General features: G+C 48.3%; 5 protein-coding genes across 5 annotated transcripts; 1 reads left to right on the top strand and 4 right to left on the bottom strand.

Annotated features, from left to right (window-relative positions):
• Positions 1-153: 153 nt before the first annotated feature.
• On the bottom strand, positions 154-1,259 carry N7481_003554 (uncharacterized protein; the record flags this gene model as incomplete). The annotated part of the gene is made up of 2 exons (XM_057262773.1): positions 154-727; positions 814-1,259. The coding sequence occupies 2 exons, from the start codon at positions 1,257-1,259 to the stop codon at positions 154-156; spliced, it is 1,020 nt and encodes a 339-aa protein (XP_057124434.1).
• A 5,163-nt stretch (positions 1,260-6,422) lies between these two features.
• N7481_003553 (uncharacterized protein) lies at positions 6,423-7,232 on the top strand (the record flags this gene model as incomplete). The annotated part of the gene is made up of 1 exon (XM_057262772.1): positions 6,423-7,232. One exon carries the CDS (start codon positions 6,423-6,425, stop codon positions 7,230-7,232), a length of 810 nt encoding a protein of 269 aa, XP_057124433.1.
• Positions 7,233-8,303: 1,071 nt separating this feature from the next.
• N7481_003552 (putative acyl-CoA synthetase) lies at positions 8,304-10,711 on the bottom strand (the record flags this gene model as incomplete). Its single annotated transcript, XM_057262771.1, has 4 exons — positions 8,304-8,734; positions 8,814-9,713; positions 9,816-10,211; positions 10,327-10,711. 4 exons carry the CDS (start codon positions 10,709-10,711, stop codon positions 8,304-8,306), a joined length of 2,112 nt encoding a protein of 703 aa, XP_057124432.1.
• Positions 10,712-12,121: 1,410 nt separating this feature from the next.
• On the bottom strand, positions 12,122-12,942 carry rasB (Ras small monomeric GTPase RasB; the record flags this gene model as incomplete). Its single annotated transcript, XM_057262770.1, has 2 exons — positions 12,122-12,769; positions 12,865-12,942. The coding sequence occupies 2 exons, from the start codon at positions 12,940-12,942 to the stop codon at positions 12,122-12,124; spliced, it is 726 nt and encodes a 241-aa protein (XP_057124431.1).
• A 3,352-nt stretch (positions 12,943-16,294) lies between these two features.
• On the bottom strand, positions 16,295-24,490 carry N7481_003550 (uncharacterized protein; the record flags this gene model as incomplete). Its single annotated transcript, XM_057262769.1, has 3 exons — positions 16,295-17,294; positions 18,303-23,983; positions 24,062-24,490. The coding sequence occupies 3 exons, from the start codon at positions 24,488-24,490 to the stop codon at positions 16,295-16,297; spliced, it is 7,110 nt and encodes a 2,369-aa protein (XP_057124430.1).
• Positions 24,491-25,024: the final 534 nt, after the last annotated feature.

The following is a 25,024-nucleotide window of genomic DNA, read 5'->3' as shown; positions in this document are numbered from 1 at the left end:
CTCGCCAAGCCGTTCGTTCGGCAATGGTGGGGAAAATAAAGTTCCAGCTATGGGTTATGCAAGTCAGCCTTGAATATCCTAGGTAATAATTTGAAGGAATACGATGAATATAGGACCTGCGCTATACAGTATGCAGAAGGAAACGGGGAGGTCTTACCCGGCAACATGAACGGCGCCAAATATGATAACCAGTAAAGTAGCGAAAGTGACATTCAAAGCTTTTGCACTGTGGGATAGATCGTCCTCTGCGGATTTGGGAAGGCGTTCAGGTTCATAAGCAAGGACGTACGGCTTTTTGCGGTTTGAACTTGTAGAGGGAGGGCTTTTAGTAGCGTGACCCGCGGCGGCATTCTGAGCGATTGCGTCGGCTCGTAATTGGATGCAGCTTTTTGGACTTGCGTCCATGACTTGCAGAATCTCAACTGGTAGATCATCCCGCTTGCATTGCAAGGGTATAGCGATCGACGTGGTCATATCCTTCGGCTTAAGCCACCAAAAGCCGGCAATCAGAAGCCCCAAGGCCACGTATGCGACGGTGGTCAGCTCCAGCGGAGAGACAGGCAGCGAGTATGCTACGCGTGCGATGATGTTGCAGGTAAGCCAGGCGCTTTGGACGACCGTAAATAATTTCCCCAGAGTATCCACCTTGGCTTGATCCTTGATGTCCTCATCATCGAAGTCGGAGCCTTTGACCAGGCCCGCACGTACAAATGCGCCAATGGTTTTTCTGGAAATGGTAAAAAGCCACGCGTCTTGGGTTTGCACGGCCAAACCCCCCCCATCTCTATACAAAAGCCTTGTCTAGTAGTCCACTTCACAGGGACCGGCCGCATTTGCACTTGACTATTCTGTGGGCCTTCTGTCTGTTGTGATAGCGTTGGTCGTCGGCTCACCTCAGGATTCACCTCTGCTTGGATAGCATTGCAGTAAATGGCCAGTTGTCTCGCGCGAAAGTACTCCTCCACGGCAATCCATGCCACTAGTTCCGGGCATAGCACAGAAATCAGCCAAACCAGGACTTTTTTCGCGAGGCGAGAGAATTGACCGCCTCGAGAGTTATGGTGTCTCCTCGGTGGGACATTCAAACAGAGAACCGTCCATGTGCAGGCGAAAATCGTCGACAAACACGTCCACACCAGGTCCCACGATGAGCGGCTCCTATCGTCAAACTGCCAGCCTTCCAGCTTTGATGTGCTGGAGGCTAAGGAAACCCTTGTGAATACCAAAAAGGACAGGAAGATAAACATAATGTCAGCCATACGGGGGTCATCTCACTATGTATAGTCGCCTTGAAAAATAGAAAGAAGAGTTATCAGGTGCACAGTGAAAATAAAAAGGGGTTTCAGCCTGGTGTTGGACAATAACTCTAGCGCGAGGTGTGGGGTTGCCCCGTCTTGGCCGCACGGCATGTGCCTTTTCCCGCCTTATGCGCTATGCCAGGGTGACGATCCCCGAGATTGGATATTTGACCAACGCCCATCCTTCCTCCGAAGTTCTATACGTCTTGGGCGAATCTTTTATGGCTGATACATCCGATCCATTCCATCTAGCCCAGAGCCGTGTCTAATCATCAAATCACCTTTCTGGCCGTCTTCGCAATCGAAAAAAAAAAAAACAACAACACATGTGAATCACCCATCACCATCAGCCATAACTTGGTCGGGATCCTGGCCTTGCTGTTTTACATTTTGACTTTCCACTGGCTACGATCGACTTGACAAGGACCCAATTCCGCGAGCAATCACCAAGCACAACGCCACATTACGGAGCACACATCAAGCATAGTCGCGCGACCATAAAGTGGCGATCACACTTTCTCCACCAAGCTAAACTACCTTATTTGCTAGGATTGGCAAATGGTGTGTGGCTTATGTGCGGCAGATAGTCGGGTGGGTGCCGCGCGGGTGAGAAATAGGTGAGCGCCGCTTTACGGTCGCGCTTATCGAAGGTACAAGAACAATACAAAGGCTAGCGCGGTATTATCCTAATGCGGACTAGTTCACTATAGGTGGGGTCTTGGGAAATAAACAGAGAAAGATTGGAGGTAAACCCGATTTCGAATATTACTGTAGATTGAGGCTACTCTTATTGTTAATCTTTAAGTAAATCCGTGAGTATTATGAAGGAGGTTCCAACCTCCGACCTTAGAACTATTTATGATGAGGGGATATACGTTCTACTATTAGGAGGAATTCAAGATACGAGATATAATCGGTGGGAGAAGGAAGTGGCTATGTGCAGATGCCAAGAGACCGAGGCCTCTAGGGCTGTTTTAGATAGAATGTGGTAGTCTAGTAATATTTAGATTGAGTTCAGCGGGGCGTTAATTCAGGGTTAGTGCGGCGGTCGCGCGACTCGGGATAATTCTCACCCTGCACCTTCTGGCAGCTCTGAATTTTCATCCCATCACGGACGAACACCGTTTACCGAGTAAAATATTTCTCGCTCCCAATCTTTTTACTCTCTTTTGCATCAATATAGCATTGATACAATTCTATAAACTTTAGCTCTATAGAAGCCAACATACACTCTCTCGAGAACAGATTGACATATAATAGAACTTTTCTATACTTTATATATCTAAGAGGTATCTATCTTCAGCTAATACAGCACTAAATATTAAAAACTGGGGCAAATTACCGCAATCATCAGTTAATGAAGTTACACCTACCAAGTTGCTATTTTTATATACTAACAACAGCTAAGGCTGATACCAGTGAATGGTTGACCTCATCGATTTATTCCAAGTTATATCGGCTTAAAGAAGCTACTCTAACAAGGCAAGTGGGTAGCACTGCAAATCGCGGAGAACACTAAAGCCAATTAAAAATAAATTCTTGATCTAGTGACATATAGGTAGATCTCTGTTTATCTCAATTTCTGTAGTATCCACAACTAGGCGTTATGCAATAATAGATGATTAAAATTCTTAAGCCAAATATTTCAATAACTAATTCTAAAAAGTGCTTACAGTCTAGGCAAACTGGGCGATACACCATTATCTTAGCCACTTTAAGAGAAATAGATAGACCCATAATTCTTAACTTCGAAAGGTCATCTTTATATTCTCTGTCCGACTCTTCTCCCGGAAGCTAATCAAGGTCTAATACTACCAAATTAACATCCTCGCCTATTTCAGAAGGCAAAAAGATATGTCTATAGACAAAGAAAGCAAGCAATTGTTTTTCCACATGATAAGTATAGAATTGTCCTAGTTATCCTTGATCATATTTATCCATTACAAGATTATAATCGATAAACTTGCTAAGGCGGCGAACCTTAGGTGTCCATGTTTTTCCGCTGATCTAGATATTTATATCGGGATCATCAAGGTAAGCCCAACCACTCATTACAGCCACCGGAGGAAAATTATGCCCCCGGTATAGTACTCCAACTATCTTTCGTTCATTAGAAATATCAAACTAAGCGAGCAACGCTAGTTTTTCAGGCCCAAATGATCTTGTGAAAGAGAAATCTGCTAAAGAGGCAGAATTAGGACACAACGTCTTTACGACTCTTTCAAGCAAACGAATAATCTCTCGACGATCCTGGTCTTTTTCATAGATCAGTTCCCTATATAAAAAAGAGCGCTAATATTAGTTTTTGATATTTTCCTTAGGGGATTAGCAAAGTCTTCGGGCTATACGCACCATCTATTCTTCACACATTCCAGGTCCTGATTAGCTCCGTATTTCAGAAGAACCTTTATATTCTCTACTCGACCCTATAAGGCAACTTCCATAAAGGGAACACGACTATTGATGTCTCTAGCGTTTAGGTCGACCCCTTTTTAGAGCAAAAGCTCAACCATTTCGGAGGAAAGCTTCACAAGCAGTAAGGTACAGGGCGTTCTACTAGTAGTTTGGAGGTTTTTCTTAATCGTAGAGCCACAATCTTCGTCATTCAACGAGTAAAGAGGTCCTATTTCGAATATTTAGGACCTATGGAGGAAGATATTTAATTCTGCGGAGGTCACAAGATACTCCCGCACGCTCCGAACCCACTCATAAGCCATATTATTCTCTACTACCTCGATCCTTCTCTTAAACTTAGGGATTTAACTAAGCTACTCATCCCTATATGTGGTCTCCATTTCCTCTGACCATCTATAACGGCTCATTATTTCCAGTATATAAGAGTCTACTAGACTGGTAAAGAGTTCGCTCGGATCTACCCTAGTAGCTATAAAGAGAGCCCTTTATTCGTTAATTTCATATCTAATATTATTCGGTCCTATTATAATTGGAAATTTCAATCTATAATCATACGCATATCCAGTATCGCAATAAGAAAGGCGAAACTATATGCTTGCGTAGGTACTGTAAAAGCCATACCGATAGATTTCCTCGCAGTATAGACAAAAGCATATACATAGAAGATAAGTTCTACTAGATAACATTAGCTTTAAGATCTTCACCGCCACTTATTTTCAAGATATAAGGTTGTAATTTAGAGGATAAGGAGTTAGAAAGTTAGAATAAAAGGGAGTGAGATTACTTATTACAATATGTTTATATCCGAGCGCTACATTAAATACCACGTGACTTCTACCCAACTTAAACCCCCGAACCGATAGTACACGATATACACCTTAATACCCCTCCTATTTTTCCTTTTTCTTTCACTCACCAAAAAAGCAATTAGTCCCCAAGAACTTACTTACTTATTATGATCTAAGATCTAATCTTTTCTAGTCGGCAGAAGCTTAATAACTACGGGAAAAAACGAAGTCGCCTTAGCTGCGATTATCAATCTCTCGATATAAGCTAATAACTCTCTCCTACCGCCAAGATTCTTCGTCAAGAAATCAAACTTCTGATAACCAAAGCTTCTTCGGGAAAACCAAAAACGGGGGAAGATTTATTGAATTATTATAATGAAGATTCAAACGGGAACAGAACATATAATAGATCTTTGTATAAGAGAAAGGTATCTCTGTTATTAGAGGCAATAGAAATTAGGAAAGATATAGATTAGTTAGCTTCTATAGGTTTACTTTTACTTACTAATTCCTAGGGGTAGGGATAGAGTTTAGTATATTTTATTGCTTTTATAAAGGTATCCTCTTACTTAACAAATAATTCTACCTAGTAATACCCTCGAAACATACGCTATTTTATACAATTATTTTGACTAAATTATTTTAATAAGCGGTTTCTACTGATTAAAGGGGCACACGATATAAAGGTTCTCTTTGTGAATCTATAATATATTGTATTTATAATTAGACGCTTTCCTATCCTTAAACTCGCGATAACGCGGGCTAGTACTTTGTAAACAGGAACCAGATTCAGCTTGCAGAGGGGAACTATATCCGACATTACTCAATTCCAAAGGCTCAGCTAGCTGGCTACTCCGAATCACATACTATATCGCTTCGGGTGGCCTTATAATAGACTCATATGATAGTGCTACGTACTGCGAATGATTGAACGGAATTAGATTACCATCCCCTTCTATTAGGTGGAATACTGTAGCTCTATTAGTCTCCGATACTAGACACATCTAAGGATTTCTGGTATGTTCGTTAGCCGTAGAGCTAGTATGTATATGTATCCGCTTGCTCGATTAATGTTCCTCTAACTCTATGTGAATACTAACGAGCTCTAAAGAGAACATTATTTAAACGTAACGATGATAATATTAGACTTACTGTTGTAATATATCTATAGCTGGTTATACCATACTGAAGTTTCCTTAATAATATCTGCGATGGAGATCTCTTGTTTATTCTCCGGGACGGATAAATTCATTAAGGCTGACTTAAACAAACCATCCAGAAACTCTAGAATTTCTTCTTACTTAAGACCCCTAAAAGGCCTGACGGTAAGAGCTGTAAAGACAGATATTCCTAATGTAGTATTGTATTGCCCCATCTCTTTAAGCCTTTCTTTAAGCAGTCGTTCTATAACCAACTATCTCATCCCCATTCGAATTGATCTGATGGCAAATTGTTTGTCTTCCTTCTCGATATTCTGTCTCTCGGTCTGTCCAACAAGTAACCGCTCCAAAACAGGGAGATATGTTCTATCTATGTTAGATTTATTATGTCGGTGGGTAAGGATCTCAGTAAGACTGTCTATTAGGTCCTAATTAGGGTCCTCGAATATACGACAGATAGTAGCAGCGAAAATAAATAGTGGAATAGACAATGCTACTAGTTCCTCTAATTTTTCTCCCCAGGCCAGTCCTCAGAAAGAAAAGAGTCACTTCTTATTTCTGACAGTCGCCAATGTAAGAATAGTGCTCAGTCAATTAATGGAATTTATCAAGACTGGGTCCATATCTTCAAATCACTTCCAAAAGAAATACACCAGGTCTACAAGAAGTTCCTAGAAGATGTTCGACCGGGAAATCGGCAACTTGTTAAAGCGATGATTCAAATCTTGCTCGCAGCGACCAGGCCCTTGACTATCACAGAAATGAAAATTGTGGTGAAGCTACACCTGCAACCCAAATCCAATTGCCAAAAGAAAGAAGACTTTTTTCTCTTACCAGATGGGGCTATGGAGGTCGAGATCTGTGGAAGTTGCGGCTTTGTATTTGACATTGTGGCCGGCCGAGTCTACCCCACCCACCAGACTGTCAAAGACTACTTCTCAGAAGGGGATTTTCCAAGCTGGCTACCTAAATTCGACCTCGCAGACTGCCACAGGACGCTGGCAGATATCTGTATGAACTACATCTCCTTGCCTTTCATTTCAAATGATTCCGGCTCTAAAACAATCGGTGACTACATGGCACTCTTTAGCAGTGAACGGAACGATTATCACAGCTGGTGCAAAGACAGCTTTGAGTTCGGAGAGTACGGATGTTCAAACTGGATTGTTCACTTCAAGGAAAGCTATCGAGACTCAAGTTTTGAACTTGAAGACCTTGAAGCATTGCTGCTAAACAAGATAGCATCCAATTATGGTCATACAATAGTAGCTTTGCCAACGGATATATTTTGCTGCTCGGCCCTGCCAACCCACGTTTCAGCCCGGGTATTTTGTGATGCAATTCAAGAATTCCCTGAGAAGTCCTACTTTCCAGATCCACCTGAAATGCTGACTGCGTTGAGCCAAGGCTTAGTGGGAAATTACCCCAAGCTAGGAGGCGTTGCAAATCTCTTGTACGGTATTGAATTGGCCCGAACGGCCGTCCAAAAAACCCGTGATGGTGACTCAAAGCTAGCCAGGAGGCTGGGAATTCTGAGCACGGGATTAGAGCTCAAATATTCTCGATATTAAACGTCCGAGGATTTAAAAGAACTTCTGGTGTCAGAAAAAGCGATGCAAATTCCAAGGGCTGGAAGGGTTGATCATGCCTATGCTGTGTACCAGCACGCTCAAGTCCTCTACGCTGGCTTCCATCATTCTGATAACATAGAATTGCCCCATCAGGCTATTTTGGACTTGAAAGAGTGTGTCCACCTTACAGACAATGCATTCGACTATTCCCTAGACCTTGCAGCTAATATAAGCGAGCGGGGCTACCTTGACAACAAAGTTGAAGATTGGATCAGAGTATCTAGATCTTTGGGGAGCTGTATAAAACTTTTCCCCAAAACTCATTTGGAAAGGCAGTGTTTTTTATCAGCTTGGAAGATGTCACTGTATGAGATATGAGCTAGAAGGGAACGTTGACGATTTACAAAAGGGAATCGAGGAGCTCAGAAAAGTTACGGACCTTTGCCTGGCGACAGATCCGAATGCTTATCTCACGCTGGGCATTTTGTCTCATTGTTTGTATCTTCTTTATGAAGAGAAAGATGAGGAACATGCTCTATTTGAATCCATTCTGACCATGGAGAAGGCAATGGAGTTATTGGACGATGATCACCCTGAATATTTGCAATATTCACACGAACTAAATAGGCTTCGCCAGGAATACAGATTAATTGGGAGTGATACCAGTGAAAGTGCGGAGGAAAGCGCAAAAATTCTTTGACAATATCATGTCTCTTTTATCTTGTCTTTTGTAACGAATCACATGGTTGTTGCCTCGATGCCTTGCGCCGTAGACATCCACATATTCACCTTTCCTGCTTCCTTTTTTTTCTCCCACGGGATGGGATCTTGGCCCTTGTCGCATCTTAATCCTGGTACTATCTTGATGCGCGTCGTATCTTGATCCATGCTCATCATATCGTGATCTTCGTCATCTCACGATCTTCCTCGTATCTGCGCTCTTCGCACCTTTACCCTACAGGCCCTCGAAATTTACACCTAAACAATCCTTACACCAAAAAAAATTCATAATTCCTACCAGACCTAGATTTCAAAACCTAGCTATCTTAAGCCCAACCAAAGCCCTCAAACCTAAAGCTTAGCCTTAACCCCAGCCCCAGACTCGAAATACTCCCTAACCCTTCGCCTGGCAACATCAACAACATCCGCATCCTCAACAGTCGGTGGCACACTAACAACCCCCTCAAAATCCCCCCCAACACCCCGTTCAACAAGTTCCCTCAGCACCCGTCTCAACGTCTTCCCACTCCTAGTCTTAGGAATCATACCCCGGCCCTGAATCATTCCGCCCAATGACGCGATAGCCCCGATCTGCGTCCGGACAATCTCATTTACTTCGGCGAAGAGTTTTGCGGGTGGTTTTGCTGGGATGTCTGTGTTGGAATCTGCGTCGCGAAGGTGGATGAATGCGAAGGGGAGATGGCCTTTTATCGGGTCCGGAATTCCGACGACGCTTGCTTCGCTTATGGATGGGTGGGAGAGGATTGCTTGTTCGATTGTTCCTGGGAATGATGTTAGCTTTTCGTTGTCTCATCTTAAATGGCCACTGCACTCCACTCCACTCTACTGCAATGCACGTACCAGTACTAAACCGATGAGCCGCAACATTAATGATATCATCCGACCTAGACATAATATGCACATAACCATCCTCATCAATAAGCCCCGCATCACCGGTATCAACCCAATTCTTTCCCACGCTGTCAAATCTCTTCAAATAGCCCTTATAAAAGCGCTCTTCGTCCTGGAAAAGACTCGTAAACGCCGTCGGTGCAAGTGGGGCTTTCATAACGATATTGCCCATTGTTCCGGGTGCGACTTCATTCCCTTCGTCGTCGACGATTCGAACGTCGAAGCCTGGCATTGGGAGACCTGCTGAGCCGGGTCTTGTCGATAACGGCGCTGTCTCAGTCTTCCGAGTCTCCTTCCTGGGTGCAGGTGCAACAATAGCTGCATGGCTATCCAACGCAAGACCCGTAATAGGCGACCCGGACTCCGAAGACCACCAATTATCAACGACCTGCGCACCCGTCGCCGCATATTTCGAAAGTAATCCCTGATACGCAGAAACGATACTAGGCTCACTGCGCTCGCCGGCCAAAAACAGCGCACGTAGCGACTTGAGACCACCCCGTTCCCCGACTTCTTTGAAGAGGGCGTCGTTCGGATCATCTTTGCGAATTGCTCGCATGGCTGTTGGTGCTGTGAAGAGGGTATTGACTTTATGTTTCTCGATGATGCGCCAGAAGGTTCCTGCATCCGGGGTGCCGATTGGTTTGCCTTCGAATAGGACTGTTGTTGCTCCGACCAATAGTGGTGCGTAGAGGATGTATGAGTGGCCGACGACCCAGCCTATGTCTGAGGCGCAGAACATTACGTCGCCGGGTCCCTGGATGTTGAATAATGAGCGGATGGAGAGGTCTAGGCCGACGGCGTGCCCGCCTGCTTCGCGGACGACGCCTTTTGGCAGACCTGTTGTGCCTGGGAGTTTGTCAGTGAAACTGATATGGTCACGGTAGGGTAATCGTAATCATAGAATGGATTCCAGTGTTGTGTTGGGGCATTTCAATGGGTCGGTCTTACCACTGGTATAGATAATATAAAGCGCATCCGTACTCTTGACAGCAACAGGGCCCGCCTTCACCCCACGCATACGGGCACTCTTAACAATGCGCTGCCAATTCCGCTGACCACCAAGCTTATCCGGATTATTCCACCGCAGCTGGTCCCGCTGCCAGATAATAACCCTGCTAGGTTTGAACGTGGCAGCAGCTACGGCACCCTCCACCAGCGGCCGGTACGAGATGGGACCTTTGGCTCCTTCAATACCGCACGAGGCGGTCATTATGGCCTTGGGCCGCGCTGCGTCGATCCGTTGCGCTAGTGACGCCGCAGCGAAGCCACCGAAGACGGCGGCGTGGATTGCGCCGAGTCGGGTTATGGCCAGCGCGGCGATTAGGGCTGCGGGGATCATTGGCACTGGATGGCACGATGAGGTTAGTCATGTCCTTAGACATCTTGGGTGGATATACAGTCTCAGATCACAGGATCGACCACAGCCAGGGCAAAGCAGAGCAGAGAAGGCCCAACGTACTGTAAATGATAACAACATCACCCCTCCTAACCCCTTCCTCCCTAAGCACGCCCGCCAAAACCTCCACCTCATCCAGTAACCGTCGATAAGTATATTCCTCCGTGATCCCAGTAACAGGCGACTCCCAAATAATAGCGACCTGGTCACCGAGTCCATTCTCCACATGCCGATCAACACAATTGTAGCTCGTGGAGATCTCACCGTCCGGAAACCAAGACCAATGCTCGTGTTGGACCCCGCTGGCCAGCGTCTTAGTTCGCCGCGTCAGTGCTTGGGTTGGCTTTTGGGCCCAGTGGAGCCGATTCGCGTGTGCGGTCCAGAATGTTTCTGGGTCTGAGAGGGAGTGGGTGAGGGCTGTTTGTTGTGGATGTGGCGTTGGCGGCATGATTTTGGTTGGGACTGCGGCTGGGCTTGGGCCTGGGCTTGAATGTGGGTGTGGGTGTGGGTGTGGGCTTAAGCGAAGCAAACTGTGTTCAATTCCAATTCCGAGGGATGGATGAAGTTGATGTGATGTTGTAATGCTGCGCGGCCTGGGCCAGCGTTAAGAAGTGAACAGGGCCCGAGGTTCTCAAAGTCCATCCGAGCCGCTCCGATACGATTGGTTCGGGCCTGTGGAAGAGAAACTAAGTGATGCAGGGGTCTGTGTGTGCATAGCGAATAATGAGCTGAAAATGTGAAAGCGTGAAATGCAATGTGATGTGGTGCGGGGGAAGCACTTCTGGCCCGAGGGAGTCTGTGCTTTTTCCCCGCATTGAGCGATTTTGGGCGGAGGAGAATCGCTACTTCTGCGGTACTTGCTTTGCCGCCATTGACGCGGTGGCGCCGCCAGTACCCCATCAGTACCACTTTTATCGAGGGCGGAGGCTGAAACACTGCTCTTGTACGTACTTTTAACTATTGGATACATACGGTACTTATGCTCGCTTTTTCTTTTTTGGACCTCTCATATTAGGGAGATGTCTAAGAATACGATTCGGAGGGGGGAGGGTCAAGGGTCAGTCAGGGGCAGAGCAGGCAGGATAAGGGAAAGAATTGAGTCGAAATCTGTATTGTCTATATACGTTGCAATATGGCTGGCAGAAATTCAATCCAAATAATATAATAGAACAAGCTCAGTCGTAGGGTATCATATCGAAATGCCTGCTAATGCGCGACTGCGATCTTCTGGCTTCGTCGCCGGGGAAAGTTTTTTTGTGTTTGTGGCGTCAGGGTTGCTCCAATGAAATGCGAGGCCGCTCCTTTCTGCGAGCTGTCGAGCGATGTGCGATGTGCGATGCGAAAGACACCATCGAACAAGACCAAATTCAGTCTGGGTCGAGTCGAGTCGAGTCGAGTCGAGTCGAGTCGAGTATGTGGCAATCGCTGCTTTGTCGCACTCGACAGCAAGCGGAGTGGGTGGATGGGGCCAGGTTGAGAGACGGGGGAGAAGAGAGAGAGAGAGAGTGTGTGTGTGTGTGTGGGTGTGGGTGTGGGTGTGGGTGTGAGTGTGCGCGTGTTTGTGTGAGAGCGAAAGCGAGAGATAAGAGGAGAGCAAGAAGGTACCGACGCCGAACGGAAGGTCGTAACCAAAAGACAGAAACCACCCTCCAGATGCACCCGAGACCAATAAACCAGCTGGAAACATACAACCAAAAGGGAGCACAAGAATTAGAAAGGAACAGCCATGTCAGAGGGGGTAGAGAGAATAGGGTAAAGGAGATCAGAAGCGTTGAAACGAATCGACGAGGAAACACAAAAGGAAAAGGAAAAGAGATAAGAGACTCGATGCACGTCTCCCGGACGGGCCCGGCCGGATTCACAGGATGGTGCAGAGTCGGTTGCGATGTCGAGGTTTATCGGACCGGAAACCAGTATACTTGGCTTCGGCGTCTCGGTCTCGACCCCCTGTGAATCCCGGTTGACGGCGATCCTGCGACCGACCACCTTGAGCTTGTTGCCGTTGCTGGCGCAGCATGCGGACGACATCATAGAAAGCCTTTTCGACATTGATGCAGTTCTTGGCGGAGGCCTCGACGAATTCACAACCTATTTCCTTGGCCAGAGCTTGACCCTCTTGCGCGGAGACGGCGCGCTCGACAGCCTTGTCGCTCTTGTTGCCGACTAACATGACGGGGACGGGGAGTGGGGGGCCGTTCGAACCCTGCATGGGGGAGTTGAGGTAGCTGGGGCCAGAGGGGGAACCCGAGCTGGCGGACTCCTTGACCATTTTAATTTGATTGTAGAATTTGGTAATGCGAGAGAAGGAAGCACGCGATGTGATGCTGTAGACGAGAACGAAGCCTTCGCCATCACGGATCCACTGGTCGCGCAGTGCGGTGTATTCCTCCTGGCCCGCCGTGTCCAGCACCTCGAGCATGCATGACTGTTGATCGATGACGACTTGTTTGCGGTAGGAATCTTCGATAGTGGGGTCATATGTTTCAACGAAGTGATTGAGACAGAGCTATTATGATCAGTGTCGAGTCCTTGTTGGGGGTGTGGTTGGAGCGAGGAGAGGTCAGGGATTGCTCCCCGTCGGGGGGGAGGGGGAGAACATACCTGGATGGTGAGAGCAGTCTTTCCGACACCACCGTCGCCCAGGACCACCAGCTTGTACAAGGTCATTTTCCCCGACATGGCGGGCAATGGGTGTGATTGTGAATCGTAAGGGGGGGAGGAGAGGAGGGGGGGGGGGGGGGGGTAAGAAAGAGAAGCAGGAGGAAAGAGGGAGGGGAAATTCAACGAGGGGCCACGTTCCAGGCGGGGGAAAACGAAAAAGAAAAAAGGCGGGAGAGCTACCCACACAGTCCAGGAGGTGCTAGTGCAACAAATAGGGTTGGGTAGAGTAGAGTAGATAGTAGATGGATGGATGGATGGATGGAATAAAATAGATGTAATGGAAATAGAGTAGAATCCAGTCCAGCACAGACAGACACAGGGCAGCAGGGCAGCAGGGCAGCAGCAATAGCAAGAGCAATAGCAGCAGGGTAGCAGGGTAGACGCACAGGGCACAAACAGAAGCACAGGGCACAATCTGAATGAACGGGACTAAAAGTGGACTCGGAAAGTGGACTCGAGTCGAGGAAGTCTAGGCTGGGCAGGAATTAGGGGATGCCATAGGGTTTAGGGTACCCAGGAAAGGGGCAGTGGGAGTAGGTACTAGAGTAGATATTATAATTATGATTATAATTATAATTATAATTATTGATTTCTTTTAGGTATTTCCTGCATGATTATCCCAACCCGTACCCTAGAGTATTACTAGTAGCTATAGCCATAGCTATCGGGTAACCTATCGGGCAAGCCATAGCCAGAGCTATATGATATATCTGATACCGGGAATATAGTACAGTGACAACTTTAAGTAGCAGAATACATTCATACTACTATTGTGCACTTACTCGTAGACACCTGAAATAAAGTACTCCTAGAGTATTCCGATCGTGGACCCAGTGGACTGTGGAGCTTGGAGCTGTCTCAACTAATTCCTCTTGGCGCTCTGGAGTCTAGCTCTAAGGTGCTACTAACTCCCTCTTCCACTCCCTTGGGTTTAGCAATTGAGAGCCCTTTTGTCTAAGCCATAGCGACGAGTATACCCACTGTCGATTTAAACATCATAAAACAGAGGCACATAGACACGTAGACTTGTAAACCTTACTCTGGCCTCTGTTTAACTCTCGCTTAACTGCTTCGGCAAGTATCCGGACCCAGCGGAAACACCCGACGAAGGGGCCATCCTCATCGCAAAACACCCCCTAAAACAATCCGGGACCAACTCGGACCAACTGGGACTAACTGCCTTCACCAATGATAACCTTGGAACAAAAGGCAAGCGTCACCAACGGATCCTCCCGGCCGTTGGGAGACCCGGTCGCCATATGGCACACTCCCGCCCGAGCCGTGCTTAATCGAGAGGAAATCGGATGCTGAATTTGTTCATTTGTTCATTTGTTCCTTCCTGAACTGGGCCATTCGGCCTCTGGGCCTCTAGTCCCGAATTTAATTTAATCTATCCCCTTCACTCTGGTTGGATCAATTTGCCTTTTTGCCTAGGATGAACCCATCCCCTCATGAACGGGTCCAGTCCTGTCCGGCCTAGAACATGCATCCTTCGACCCATTCGACTGCAACGCAACGACGCGTCCCTGATTTAATCTGTTCTTGGCCTGCCCTGCTTTAGCTTAGTTTATTCGTGTACTCGTACGGAGTAGTTGGAAATCCTTCCTGCCTATCCGCCTGCCTACCTGCCTAGTTTGATCGGCAGGGCTCCGTTCCGCCGCGCTGGCTCTTGGGTGGACTATTGCAGAATTGGTCAATGGGCTGGCCTGTGCCTAACGCTGGTGCCATAGCTAATGCCTAGCTTGTTCCAGGTCTACTCGCATCTGCCCGTTCTCTGCCCCTGAAAACGGGCCAGGGGGGCGGGGGCGCCCTTGCCTCGGGCCGTTGTGGATGGTGCATGGGGCTAACCGAGCTTCACTTTGAGCACGGAGGACGGAGTCGGAGTCGGACTACCAATGAGGATTGCTTTTTGTTTCCTTTCCTTTTTGGTTGTTGCTGTCCACGGGAACGACCTTCCTGCTAAAGACAGCCTCCATGCGCGTGCCCGTGGCAGTATTTAGTCTATCTCGTTCGTACTCGTACTAGAAGTACTTTGTACCTGACCTTGAACCCAGCTAAGCTTTAGCATTTATGATATCATATGAAGGATTTCAAGTTTATTTTCTCAGTTGTAGTTCGGTACTTTTGTTTGTGAGACGTCGTTTGTCATAAGTGGGTTCAAGTAGATAGCCCCAATAACTAACTAACTACTAGTTAGTACAGTACTAGTACTCCGTATCCCCGGTTGCTATGGTAAATATCGCAGAGTATTTCCGGGGAAATTATTCTGGCATACATAGCTCTGGAGCTACTCCGTAGTAGCACGCTGTAAAACACTAGATCCACCTAAGCATCGTGGCGTTGTAATCGAATATCAGCCGCGAGTGAGCTTACATAGAAACTGGCCCAGCATTCTGGTTGTGGGTTGATATAGTCCCAATAAAGTCTAGTCCTGTCGAAAGTGGAAGGTGCTAACTACTCACTAGTAGTTATAGGCACACACTTGGCCAATCGCTCGCTCTTCCCTTTCCGCACCGAAGATGTCGAAAATCCACTTCCTTTCCAGTGGCCTATTCAAAGTGACTTCTTCGGCATTTTCATGCATCTCAATGAGCTCGTCCAAGTCCTTGGCAAGTGCTCTGACAAGTTTAATTCTTCCGGGGCGGATGGTCCATTTCAGCGACAATTGTAAGTATTTGATTTGCTTGGATAGGACTGACCTGTGGACCAGGGCGAGGTAGTCGAGCACTACAATTAGGCCTAGCGTGAAGATCCGCACAAAGGTCACTGGGGAGTGAGATAGATCAAGGCTAACTGGATGAAGAGAGAATTTCAAGTTTCGGAGTGGGAGATTCGGATGAAAATAGAGGGAGGGAGGCGCTTGGATATACTAGAGTTTCAAGTCGTGTTGGCAGGTACGACCTCCCCATCGGCTTATTGCCCCCAGGGCTTAATAGTACTAGTAACCTTATTACCTTAGGGTTATACAAACATTAGCCATATCTCTATTAACCTACTGTAGTAATAACGCGACCCTCATATTGTATATTGATTAAAATATAATGGTGGCAACGGTATTACTTGACTAATACAGTTACTGGAACCGTAGTGACCTTAGGCGTTGGCGACATGGAAGATTAGTACTACTAGTAGTAGTAGCCCGGACAAATGCACCTTTCTTTTAGATTGAAGTTTTTCAAGTTTTGGGTTTTGTTCTCAGGCTGTTGACGTTTATGACTCCGAGTCGGATTGTATGTTTTTACTAGTATCAATTCGCTTTGTGATTTCATTCCAACTTTTGTTTTTCCCTACAAGGTTGTATTCCTTGCCAAGAATCGCTTTTACTTAATCCAGTATTAAAAACTTCAACTTTGTACATGTAACACCCAGATCACGAAATTTCAATATCCTTCAGGTAAGAAGTAACCTGCTCAACCAAAATCCTCCTCGGCTCCGCCTGATCATCATCACTCAACGCATGCGAAGCACCAGGAATAATCATACTCCTCCGATCCCAATATTCCCTCCCCTCAGTATTAATAGCCTTCTCCCACCTCTTGATAAGCGCCTCCTTATTCACCCACGGCGGAACAGACTGATCACGACCCGAATACAAAACCAACAACTTATGCCCCAACAATCCCCTCACGCCAACCTGACCAAATGTCTTCCCAAGCTGCTCATCACTCAAATCCGAGCTAAACAAATCATCTTCCTCCGGCGCACCGGGCGAATCAGGACTAACGAGACTCAAAAACCGCCGACTACTAACCGGTGCCGTGGACGGGTATCCAATGCGTCCAGTAACAGAGAGCGGAACAACCGTATCAACAGACCCATCATCCTCATACGTATTCTCCCTCGCATCAGATACGGCTTTATTATATAATTCCCTCATAACCTCAGGACTATCCCTCTTGGTACCGCACTTAATAACCCAAAGAATACCCTCACGGTCAGAAACAGGCGCTTGCATAATCGCCCCGTCAATCTGGGGCCGAACCACACCAGCACAGCCCTTGTCGAAGACCGGGTGCGCGGGTCGCGGGTTCGGACAGTTGAGGTAGTGCATTACGTCTTGGGAACCGGTTGAGTGGCCCATCACGACTACCTTGCCGGATCCGTAGATGGGAGTCTTGTATTCGCGGACGTAGGATACTGTTTGGGCGATCTCGTCGATGTCTTTGCCTAGTCGGCCCATGCCCCATCCGCCGTAGGAGGAGGAGAGGATTAGATTGAAGACGGTCCATTTGGTGTCGGTTAGGGCGCGGACGATGTCGGCTAGGTATTCGACTGAGGCTAGGCCATCGCCTAGGCCGCCGACGAAGATTAATGTGTTGGGTTTACGGGGGGGAGCCGCGGGTGAATTCGAAGGAGACGAGGCTTGATGTCTAGGGGAGGAGTGGTTAGATGGGATGGGGTCCGTGTAGGTGGGGGAGATGGGAGAGGAGAATTGCTTACGATCTGGTGGAGGATGCCTGGTTGGCCCCGGGCTAGGTTTGCGAGGCCTTTGAGTTCCATGTTGGAGGCAATTGGCGTAAGAGGGAGGAGGAGGGTTGAATTGGGGGGAAATTGGGGGGAAGAGAAGGGGACAGAGGATTTTGCGGAGGGAGAGTCATCACATCAGATAAGAACGGTCTGCAGTGATCAGATAAGCCAGAGCCGATATCGTTGGATACCGCGGAAACCGTGGAAACCGTGGAAACCGGTAATTAGGGCTTTGCTGTACGGGAGTACATGTGTGTGACGGGATCCACTGTTAGTACGTGTATTGTTACACAGCCTCCGCCATCCGCAGTTTCCGACATTAACTTATGAAAGGGGTAAGTGTAGTAGATTGTTGCTTTGGTCCGGAAGCTGGGTCGGTAGAGGTGAGGATGCGGTGGCGTAGACATGTTCCGCGGTCGAAATAATCAGATTGATAAGATTTCCGACTTAGTACTAGTAGTACCATAGTTATTGGTTGGCAAATCTCAACATGAATTAGAAGACGTGCTGGAATATTGATCTTCTTTTTGAAGTAATAATTATGAGCAAGAACCACGGCACGGCTTTGTCCTGAAAGGGTTTTCCATACTAATTAATATGCATGCAAAAGTCGAAAAAGAAATGAGTTGATCTAGTAAAACATAAAGTCACAGAAAGAAAATGCAGCAGATATACACGTATGCATAATTACAACAAGGCATGAAAAGTACAGAGCACAGCAAGTCAAGACCAAAAAGGAAAAAGGAAAAGGAAACCAGAAGAGGAAGAGGAAGGGGATTAAACCACAGCCTCAGGATCCCTAACCAACCCCTCAATAACACTAGCCAACTCACCCAACCTCTCCCCCCAAAACTCCCCCCTCTCCTCATCAGCCGCAATACCAACAAACGTCTTACCCCCCCTCAGTGTACGAAGTAACACGGATCGGATCCGCAGCCTCAGGATGGGGATTCGTATAATCAACAGCACACTCAGTCCCAGCGAACGGAATCGTATCAAAGTACTCAATATCATGATGATGCACGATACTTGAGAAGAACGGGATTGTCGGTGACCAGCTGGTACAATTATCTGAAATTTCTTGGAAGCCTAGCGTAGCATGACGACTTCCTTCAAGAAATTGATCCCGTACACCAGCAAGAAGATCCTTCACGCTAGATCCGGAGTCGAACTTAACCCGTAGTGGCATGTACTGGTATGTCGGGCCCATGATCTTATCAACGTCGGGAAGGTCGACTGTTCGGCCGGAAACGACGCCTCCGAATGTAATATCTTTTGTGTTTAGATGGGTTGAGAGAACGCGCGCCCAGGCCGCTGTGAGGAGTGTTGCCATTGTTGTATCCGGAGATCGGGATGAGAGGTCGACTTCTTTCTTGATGAATTGCGGCGTGCTGGTGGGTTCTGCGGGTGGGAGGGAAGTTAACCAAGAACCCTGTAGAACCTCGCGCCAGTATTGGACGTTTTCGAGCTTGGAATCGGATTGGTATTGGATGTAGTTGTGGAAGGGGGTTGATGGTTGATCGAGTTCTTTATTTTCGTATTGGAGCTCGAGTTGGCGGAGGATTTCTGGGAAGGAGATTCCGTCGTATTGGGCGTGGGAAATTCGGATCATGAGCGCTTTCTGCTCGGTCCCGTGGATGAGGAAGAGTTTTAGAGATGATGTGCCGAGGTTGAATGAGGAGCCGTCTTCGATGTCTTGCTTTGCTAACTTTTTGCAGAAATCGGAGACGAGATCTTCTGTAGTAGACTCGGAGATCTGTGCCTTGAGGTCCTTGAGTACAACCTGCATGACACGGCTACCCTCTTTGACGAAGATGGTCCGCAGAATAGGGTGAGCGGAAACAAGCTTCTGGAAGCTATCCAGCAAACGGGTCATATCAACATCCTTGTTGAAGTATAGCATGTTATACTGAATTGCACTCCGAGGCTTGGAGACAGTCGTTTCCACATCGCGCTGCTGGGGATCTGTGGCGGGAAGCACATCTTCAATATCCCATGCTGGATCGGCAAGGGCGGGAACAATGTTCTTCGACAAATATTCTTGACGATCACTGACATTGATCATTGAGAAAGGCTTATATACCTTGACCACTCGCTCGCCGTTCAAAGGCACCTCTTCTAAAGCGCCGGCCATGGAACTCAATTGCATGTTGCGGAAGATATCCGTCACAGACAGATGATACCCCACCAGACGCAACGCAGAAACCAGCTTCATAGCCATGATAGAATCACCACCCAGTCGGAAGAAGTTGTCATCAAGTGCCATCTTCTCTTCTTCCATGCCGAGGGACTTGGCCCAAAGACCACGCAGTGTTCGTTCTTTCATGGTCATTTGCTTGGCCCGACCTGACCGGAGGTTGGTGAAAGCCGTTCGCAGCTGCAACAGCAAATCTTGAGTGACGTGCTCTGCCATGGCCTTCAGAGAGTCGACATCAACCTGTTCACCGAGGTATGGCAGCTTCTCGAGAGGGATGTAGATCGAAGGAATCATGTAAGGAGGGAGGACGTCAGCGAGCTTCTTGTTCAAGCTGACAATAGCATCCGCCAGCTCGGACGAGATGACATTAGACACTGGAAGCTGTGCGCTAAGATTCTTGAGCCCAAGGTCAACTACCCGGCCTTCCTTCGAAGGAGGCTCGCTCACAAATGCAACCAGTGCTGGTGATTGATTGCCCGAGTCCTTGGGCACAATAAGCTGACTGGCCGAGTGGGCATTTTCCGGTAGCCATTGTCGGAGTTGAAGGTCCACTGCAGCAAGGTCCATAACATGGCCGTCAACCTTGCGGAGACTCTCCTTACGACCCATGAAAATCAGGCTCTGGTCATCGGCATACTTGACAAGGTCGCCGGTTTGATAGAGCTTCACGCTGCGGCCTTGAGCATCGCCCGCTCCCTTGGAAAGCCACTCGGGGGCATCGAGATTTGCGGCTTCCCCCACGCCCTCCAGGAGGAGCTCACCCACGGTCCCAATTGGCATTAGTTGGTTGTGGTTGGAGGGGTTCACGATCCAGGGAACAAATGCCGTCTTGTACTGATCTCCTGTTGTAAGTCCTCTCGTCTCCTCGAGTAGTACACCAGCGACATCTGGCGCTGAAGATACCGGAACCTTGTTGTTCAACCAGATTTCGGCAAGCTCCTGCTCGCTCATGCAGGTGATATTGCTCAGCTGAGCCGTATCATCACTGCAGAGCTGCGAAACGACATATTCAAGTTGAGCGAGAACACGGTGCATCTGGGGCTCGGTGATGAGGTTCGAATCAAAGCTTGCTGTAACTTCGAAGCCGTCGGAGCGTAGCGAACAAGCAAGCATGAGCGGGTAAGAATTAAAGCGCAACGCTTCGTGAGCTGCATCTTCAACGCGGAAAGGAGGCATCCCATCAGCGGATTCCTCTGAGGCTTCCGCTGATCGAGGCTGAATGACCAAGCCCATCTTCACCTCGCATGCCAACTGAGCATCACCGCTGACACGGCGGATGTTTTGCATACCGAGATGCTCATGCGCGGCTCTGACGAGGCCTTGCTCTTGGATTCCTTGGAGGAATTCCTGAACGGGTGCGGATCGGTCGATACGAACGCGCACGGGAACTGTGGCAATCATGGGACCTTCGATTTGCTCGACGCCAGGAAGACGAAGTGTTCGTCCTGAAAATGTCTCGCCAAATACCACGTCGTCACTCATGGTGTACTGCGAGGCTACGAGAGCCCATGCAGCTCGGATGAGAGTCGCGGTGGTAATGCTAGAGCGTGAGATCTGCTCTACAGGGACAATTCGCTGAACCAGTGCATTGGGCTCGGGGATGTACATGCGCGATGGTAGAGATGGGTATTGGGGGCCGGTTGCGCCTTGAAGCTGAACACGCCAGTAGTCTTTTGAGCTCTCTCTTGCAGGATCGACAAGGAACTGAATGAAGTGCTTGAACCCGGCTGATCGGGTAGTAGGGACGCCCTTGTAGGCGTTCTTTGCATGCTCGACCATCAGGTCTGTCGACCAGCCGTCGTAGATGGCGTGATGAACTGTCCAGACGAAATAGATCTTGCTCGCAGCATCATCGTGGACGATTGAGACCCGGTTTAGGGGCATATTGACAGACATCGGGGTCTTTTGGTCGTCCACCAGGAACTCCTCAAGACTCAGATGGCTAGACTGCCACTCTGGAGTATCCGTGATGACGACTTGCATGAAGCCGTGCTCCTTGAACTCGACGACACGAGTGCGCAAGATCGCGCTATCATTGATGACAACATCCCAGGCCTCCTTCAACTTGTCAGCTGTCTCTTCATTGGGAATTTCCGCAATTCGTTGCGCGACATAGCTCTCAGCGGAGCGGGCAGAAAATGCCATGAGAATTTCTTGCAGAGGTGTGCAGGGATATATATCTTCGATCGAAGAGAGTTCAACACCGCATTGGTTAGCGGCCTCTTCACAAACGGCCTTACGGTCCCAGGCAAAGTCAATGAGGGAAAACGGAGAAACTTCGACCTGCGAGTTTGCCTCTTCCTTCTCCATTGCTCGTGCCATGTCTGATAGAACAGGGAAGCTGAATATATCCGCCACAGTCAGCACGAATCCTTGCTCACGAACGGCGGGCACTAATTTCATAGCCAGAACAGAGTCTCCTCCCAGAATGAAGAAATTGTGAGTAGTGCTAACTTCTTCTGCCTTCAATCCCAGAAGACGACACCAAACTTCATGTAAGCAGATCTCTGTCTCCGAGGTGGGCTCCTGGCTCTCCCCACCGGAAGATTCAGAGTTGGATTGCAGAGTTAGCTGCGATCCGAACGCACGCAACAGCTTGCGATCAATCTTGCCTGAGACAAGCATTGGCATACGATTGATACCAATATAGGTCGAGGGAACCATGTAGATCGGGAGAGCTTTGGACAGCTGCTCGCTGAGGTCAGTCATCTTCTCACGAATTGCGGAAGAGAACTCGATCTGGTGAAGCTCATTATCCTTAACATTTTGAGGCTTCTCGGCGTTGGGGTCTGCAACGAATGCAAGAAGCATTGACTCCGTGCTCCGGCCCTGTGGCGCAATAACCTCAGCGACCACATCGGTCCCCGATGGGAGAAGTCGTCGCAGGTGATGTTCAATTTCGCCAAGCTCAACGCGCTGTCCGCGGAGCTTGACCTGTGTGTCCTTTCGGCCAACAAAGATAAACCCTTGTTCACCGTCTGGGTCATGACGGACCAGATCACCTGTCTTATACAATCGGCCTTTGCGTCCCGGGACTTCTTTGCTACCGGCAAGGAGCCAAGCGGGGTCCTCGATAAATGCGGCAGCAGTCTTCTCGGGGTCACCCAGATAACCCTGACCGACAATCGGTCCTTCGACCAGTAGCTCACCAACACCACCAATTGGAGTCAGTTTGTTGTGGTCATCTGGGTCGGTCAACCAAATGATACCTCCATTGCCAGGTCCAATGCTGACATATGGTTTGCCTGCCGCACTCGAGTTGATTGTGCACCCAACTGTACACTCTGAGGGACCATATCCGATCACAATTCTTGTATACTGACCCCATTCAGACACGTCTCCGACAGAGCATGATTCTCCACCAAGACCAAGACTATCCAAAGAGGGAATGATGTCGGAGTCTAGAATGCGTGCGACCGACGGGGTCATATTGGACATGGTCACTCCCATCCGGCGAATCACACCGCTGATATCATTCAGTCTGTCCTCATCAGAGGGAATACACAGGCAACCACCGCGCAGCGTCGTACACAGCATACTATCAACACTGACATCAAATGCATATGACGCGAAATCAAGCACTCGTGACTTGGCAGTATAGCCTACAGCGGCACTTCGCGCAATCGCGCTCGTGGTGTAAGTACGGTGATTGATAATGACACCCTTGGGTTTACCCGTACTTCCAGAAGTAAAGATTAAGTAGAGAATAGAGTCGGTAGGAACGACTGGAAGTTCAGGCTTGGCGGTCTTGGTCGCCTGTTCCGCTAGCTCGTCCAGCGTGTCTTGGGAGACGACCACCGCCTTGGCACTTGGTGCGATCTTGGGGGCAAAGGGCGCATGTGTCTGAGATGTCACGATCAAAGTTGCGCCAACCTGCTCGGCAATCGTGTGGCGTCTGTCAAGAGGCTGGCTGGGATCCATCAGCACCATGGCGCCTCCGGCTCTCAAGACACCAAGCACCGCGACAATTGTCCAGCGCGACTTTTCAAAGCAGATGGGGACAATCTGGCCAGTCTTCATTCCTATTCGAACAAGGTGGTGGGCAAGTAAAGTTGCATATCGGCCAATTTCCTCGTAGGTGAGATTGCCATCCCATGAGCAGATCGCTTGAGCTGTCGGCTGCTTCTCGACTTGCTCGAATATCAAGTCTTGTACACAGACATCTTCTGTGGCAGGCATATCCTTGTTCCAGCGCCAAAGTTCAGATCGGTCAGTCTCGCTCAGTTCCAGCACGGATGAGATAGGTTTTGATAGGTCGGAGACGAGTGTGTTGAGTATTTCGACCAGGGCGTTCGCATAGTGTGTCGCAAGGTACTCTGCGCCGAGCGGTTCGCGCCAGCAGGGTCGCAACCACAGACTGCCATCTGAGATGGTTGCTTGGAGTTGAATATTTCCCTAATTAAAATAAACGTACGGATTAGATCTCCGTTCAACTTGTTGTTACGCCGTGCAGTTATCCTCTGTCTGACTTACCCATGCCATCCCACCACCAAGAGCATCGCCGTCACTGACCCAGGCATTGCTGGGAAGATCAGTTGGGGCGCACTCATCATTGAAGAACACAATCGCACTATCCAGCTCCACCAATTTGCCGGCTTGAATCTGTTCTCGGTATGATCGCAAACCCTCCAAGGCCTTCTCAATGGTCTGGGTCAAGCTCCAGTTCAAGTTGGAGGTACCACAGTTAAAGGTGAAATCAGCAGCGGTGCCATTTCTTCCCCAGGTGAATTCTACGGGGTTGCCATTACTATAGCGATAGAGCAGCAGGGCCCATGCAAGCAGCAGAAGATCGACCTCGTGGCCGCGATATTCGGCCGCCCGCAGGAGGGGCACATCGAAGCGGGCAAATCTGGCCAGACCTTTTGGCGCGCCTCGCTGGGAGGAAAAAACGGCGCCCGCCATTGTGTCGAAGTATGATGGAAGTCAGGACTCGAAAGGGCCGATCCAAGTCCAAGTCCAAATTCAACTTATTCAAGGTCGAAAGAGCGCGCGCGAGACGCTTTTCTCTTCCAGGTAGCTCCCTCCACCCATCGCATTGCTTTTCCAGAACACGAGCCCTGGGCCGGGTGTTCGGGGTTTAGGGAGACCCACGGTGGACATCATCGGGTGTGTCACCGGTTGTAGCTGAAGAAAATAAAACACTTTGACCAGAGGAAGTTAGTGCAAGATCGATTGTGAGTGCCAATGGGCAGTGGCTGTAAAGATAAGATTACGTTCCATACTTGTATGGTAATAATTGGCAGTTCCCAGGTATTCCCGGTATTTTGGTATTGTCACTCGTATCTTACAGCCACAAGTATTAGTGTATATTATAGTATTTAATCGATACGTGTATAAGCGTAAATTATCGACTTTGTCTCACTTTATACCCCACCGCTGCTGATGCCGATCTTTGCAGTGAGGATACTCGCACGAATCCAGTGATTTTTATTTCTC

The sequence above is a fragment of the Penicillium waksmanii genome (assembly GCF_028829765.1).
Source record: "Penicillium waksmanii strain IBT 27052 chromosome Unknown utg000004l:1.0-5674109.0:1.0-5678898.0, whole genome shotgun sequence".
In the NCBI taxonomy this organism is placed as follows: domain Eukaryota; kingdom Fungi; phylum Ascomycota; class Eurotiomycetes; order Eurotiales; family Aspergillaceae; genus Penicillium; species Penicillium waksmanii.
The sequence above is the reverse complement of the archived record's forward strand: the minus strand, read 5'-3'. Positions and strand labels throughout refer to the sequence as shown.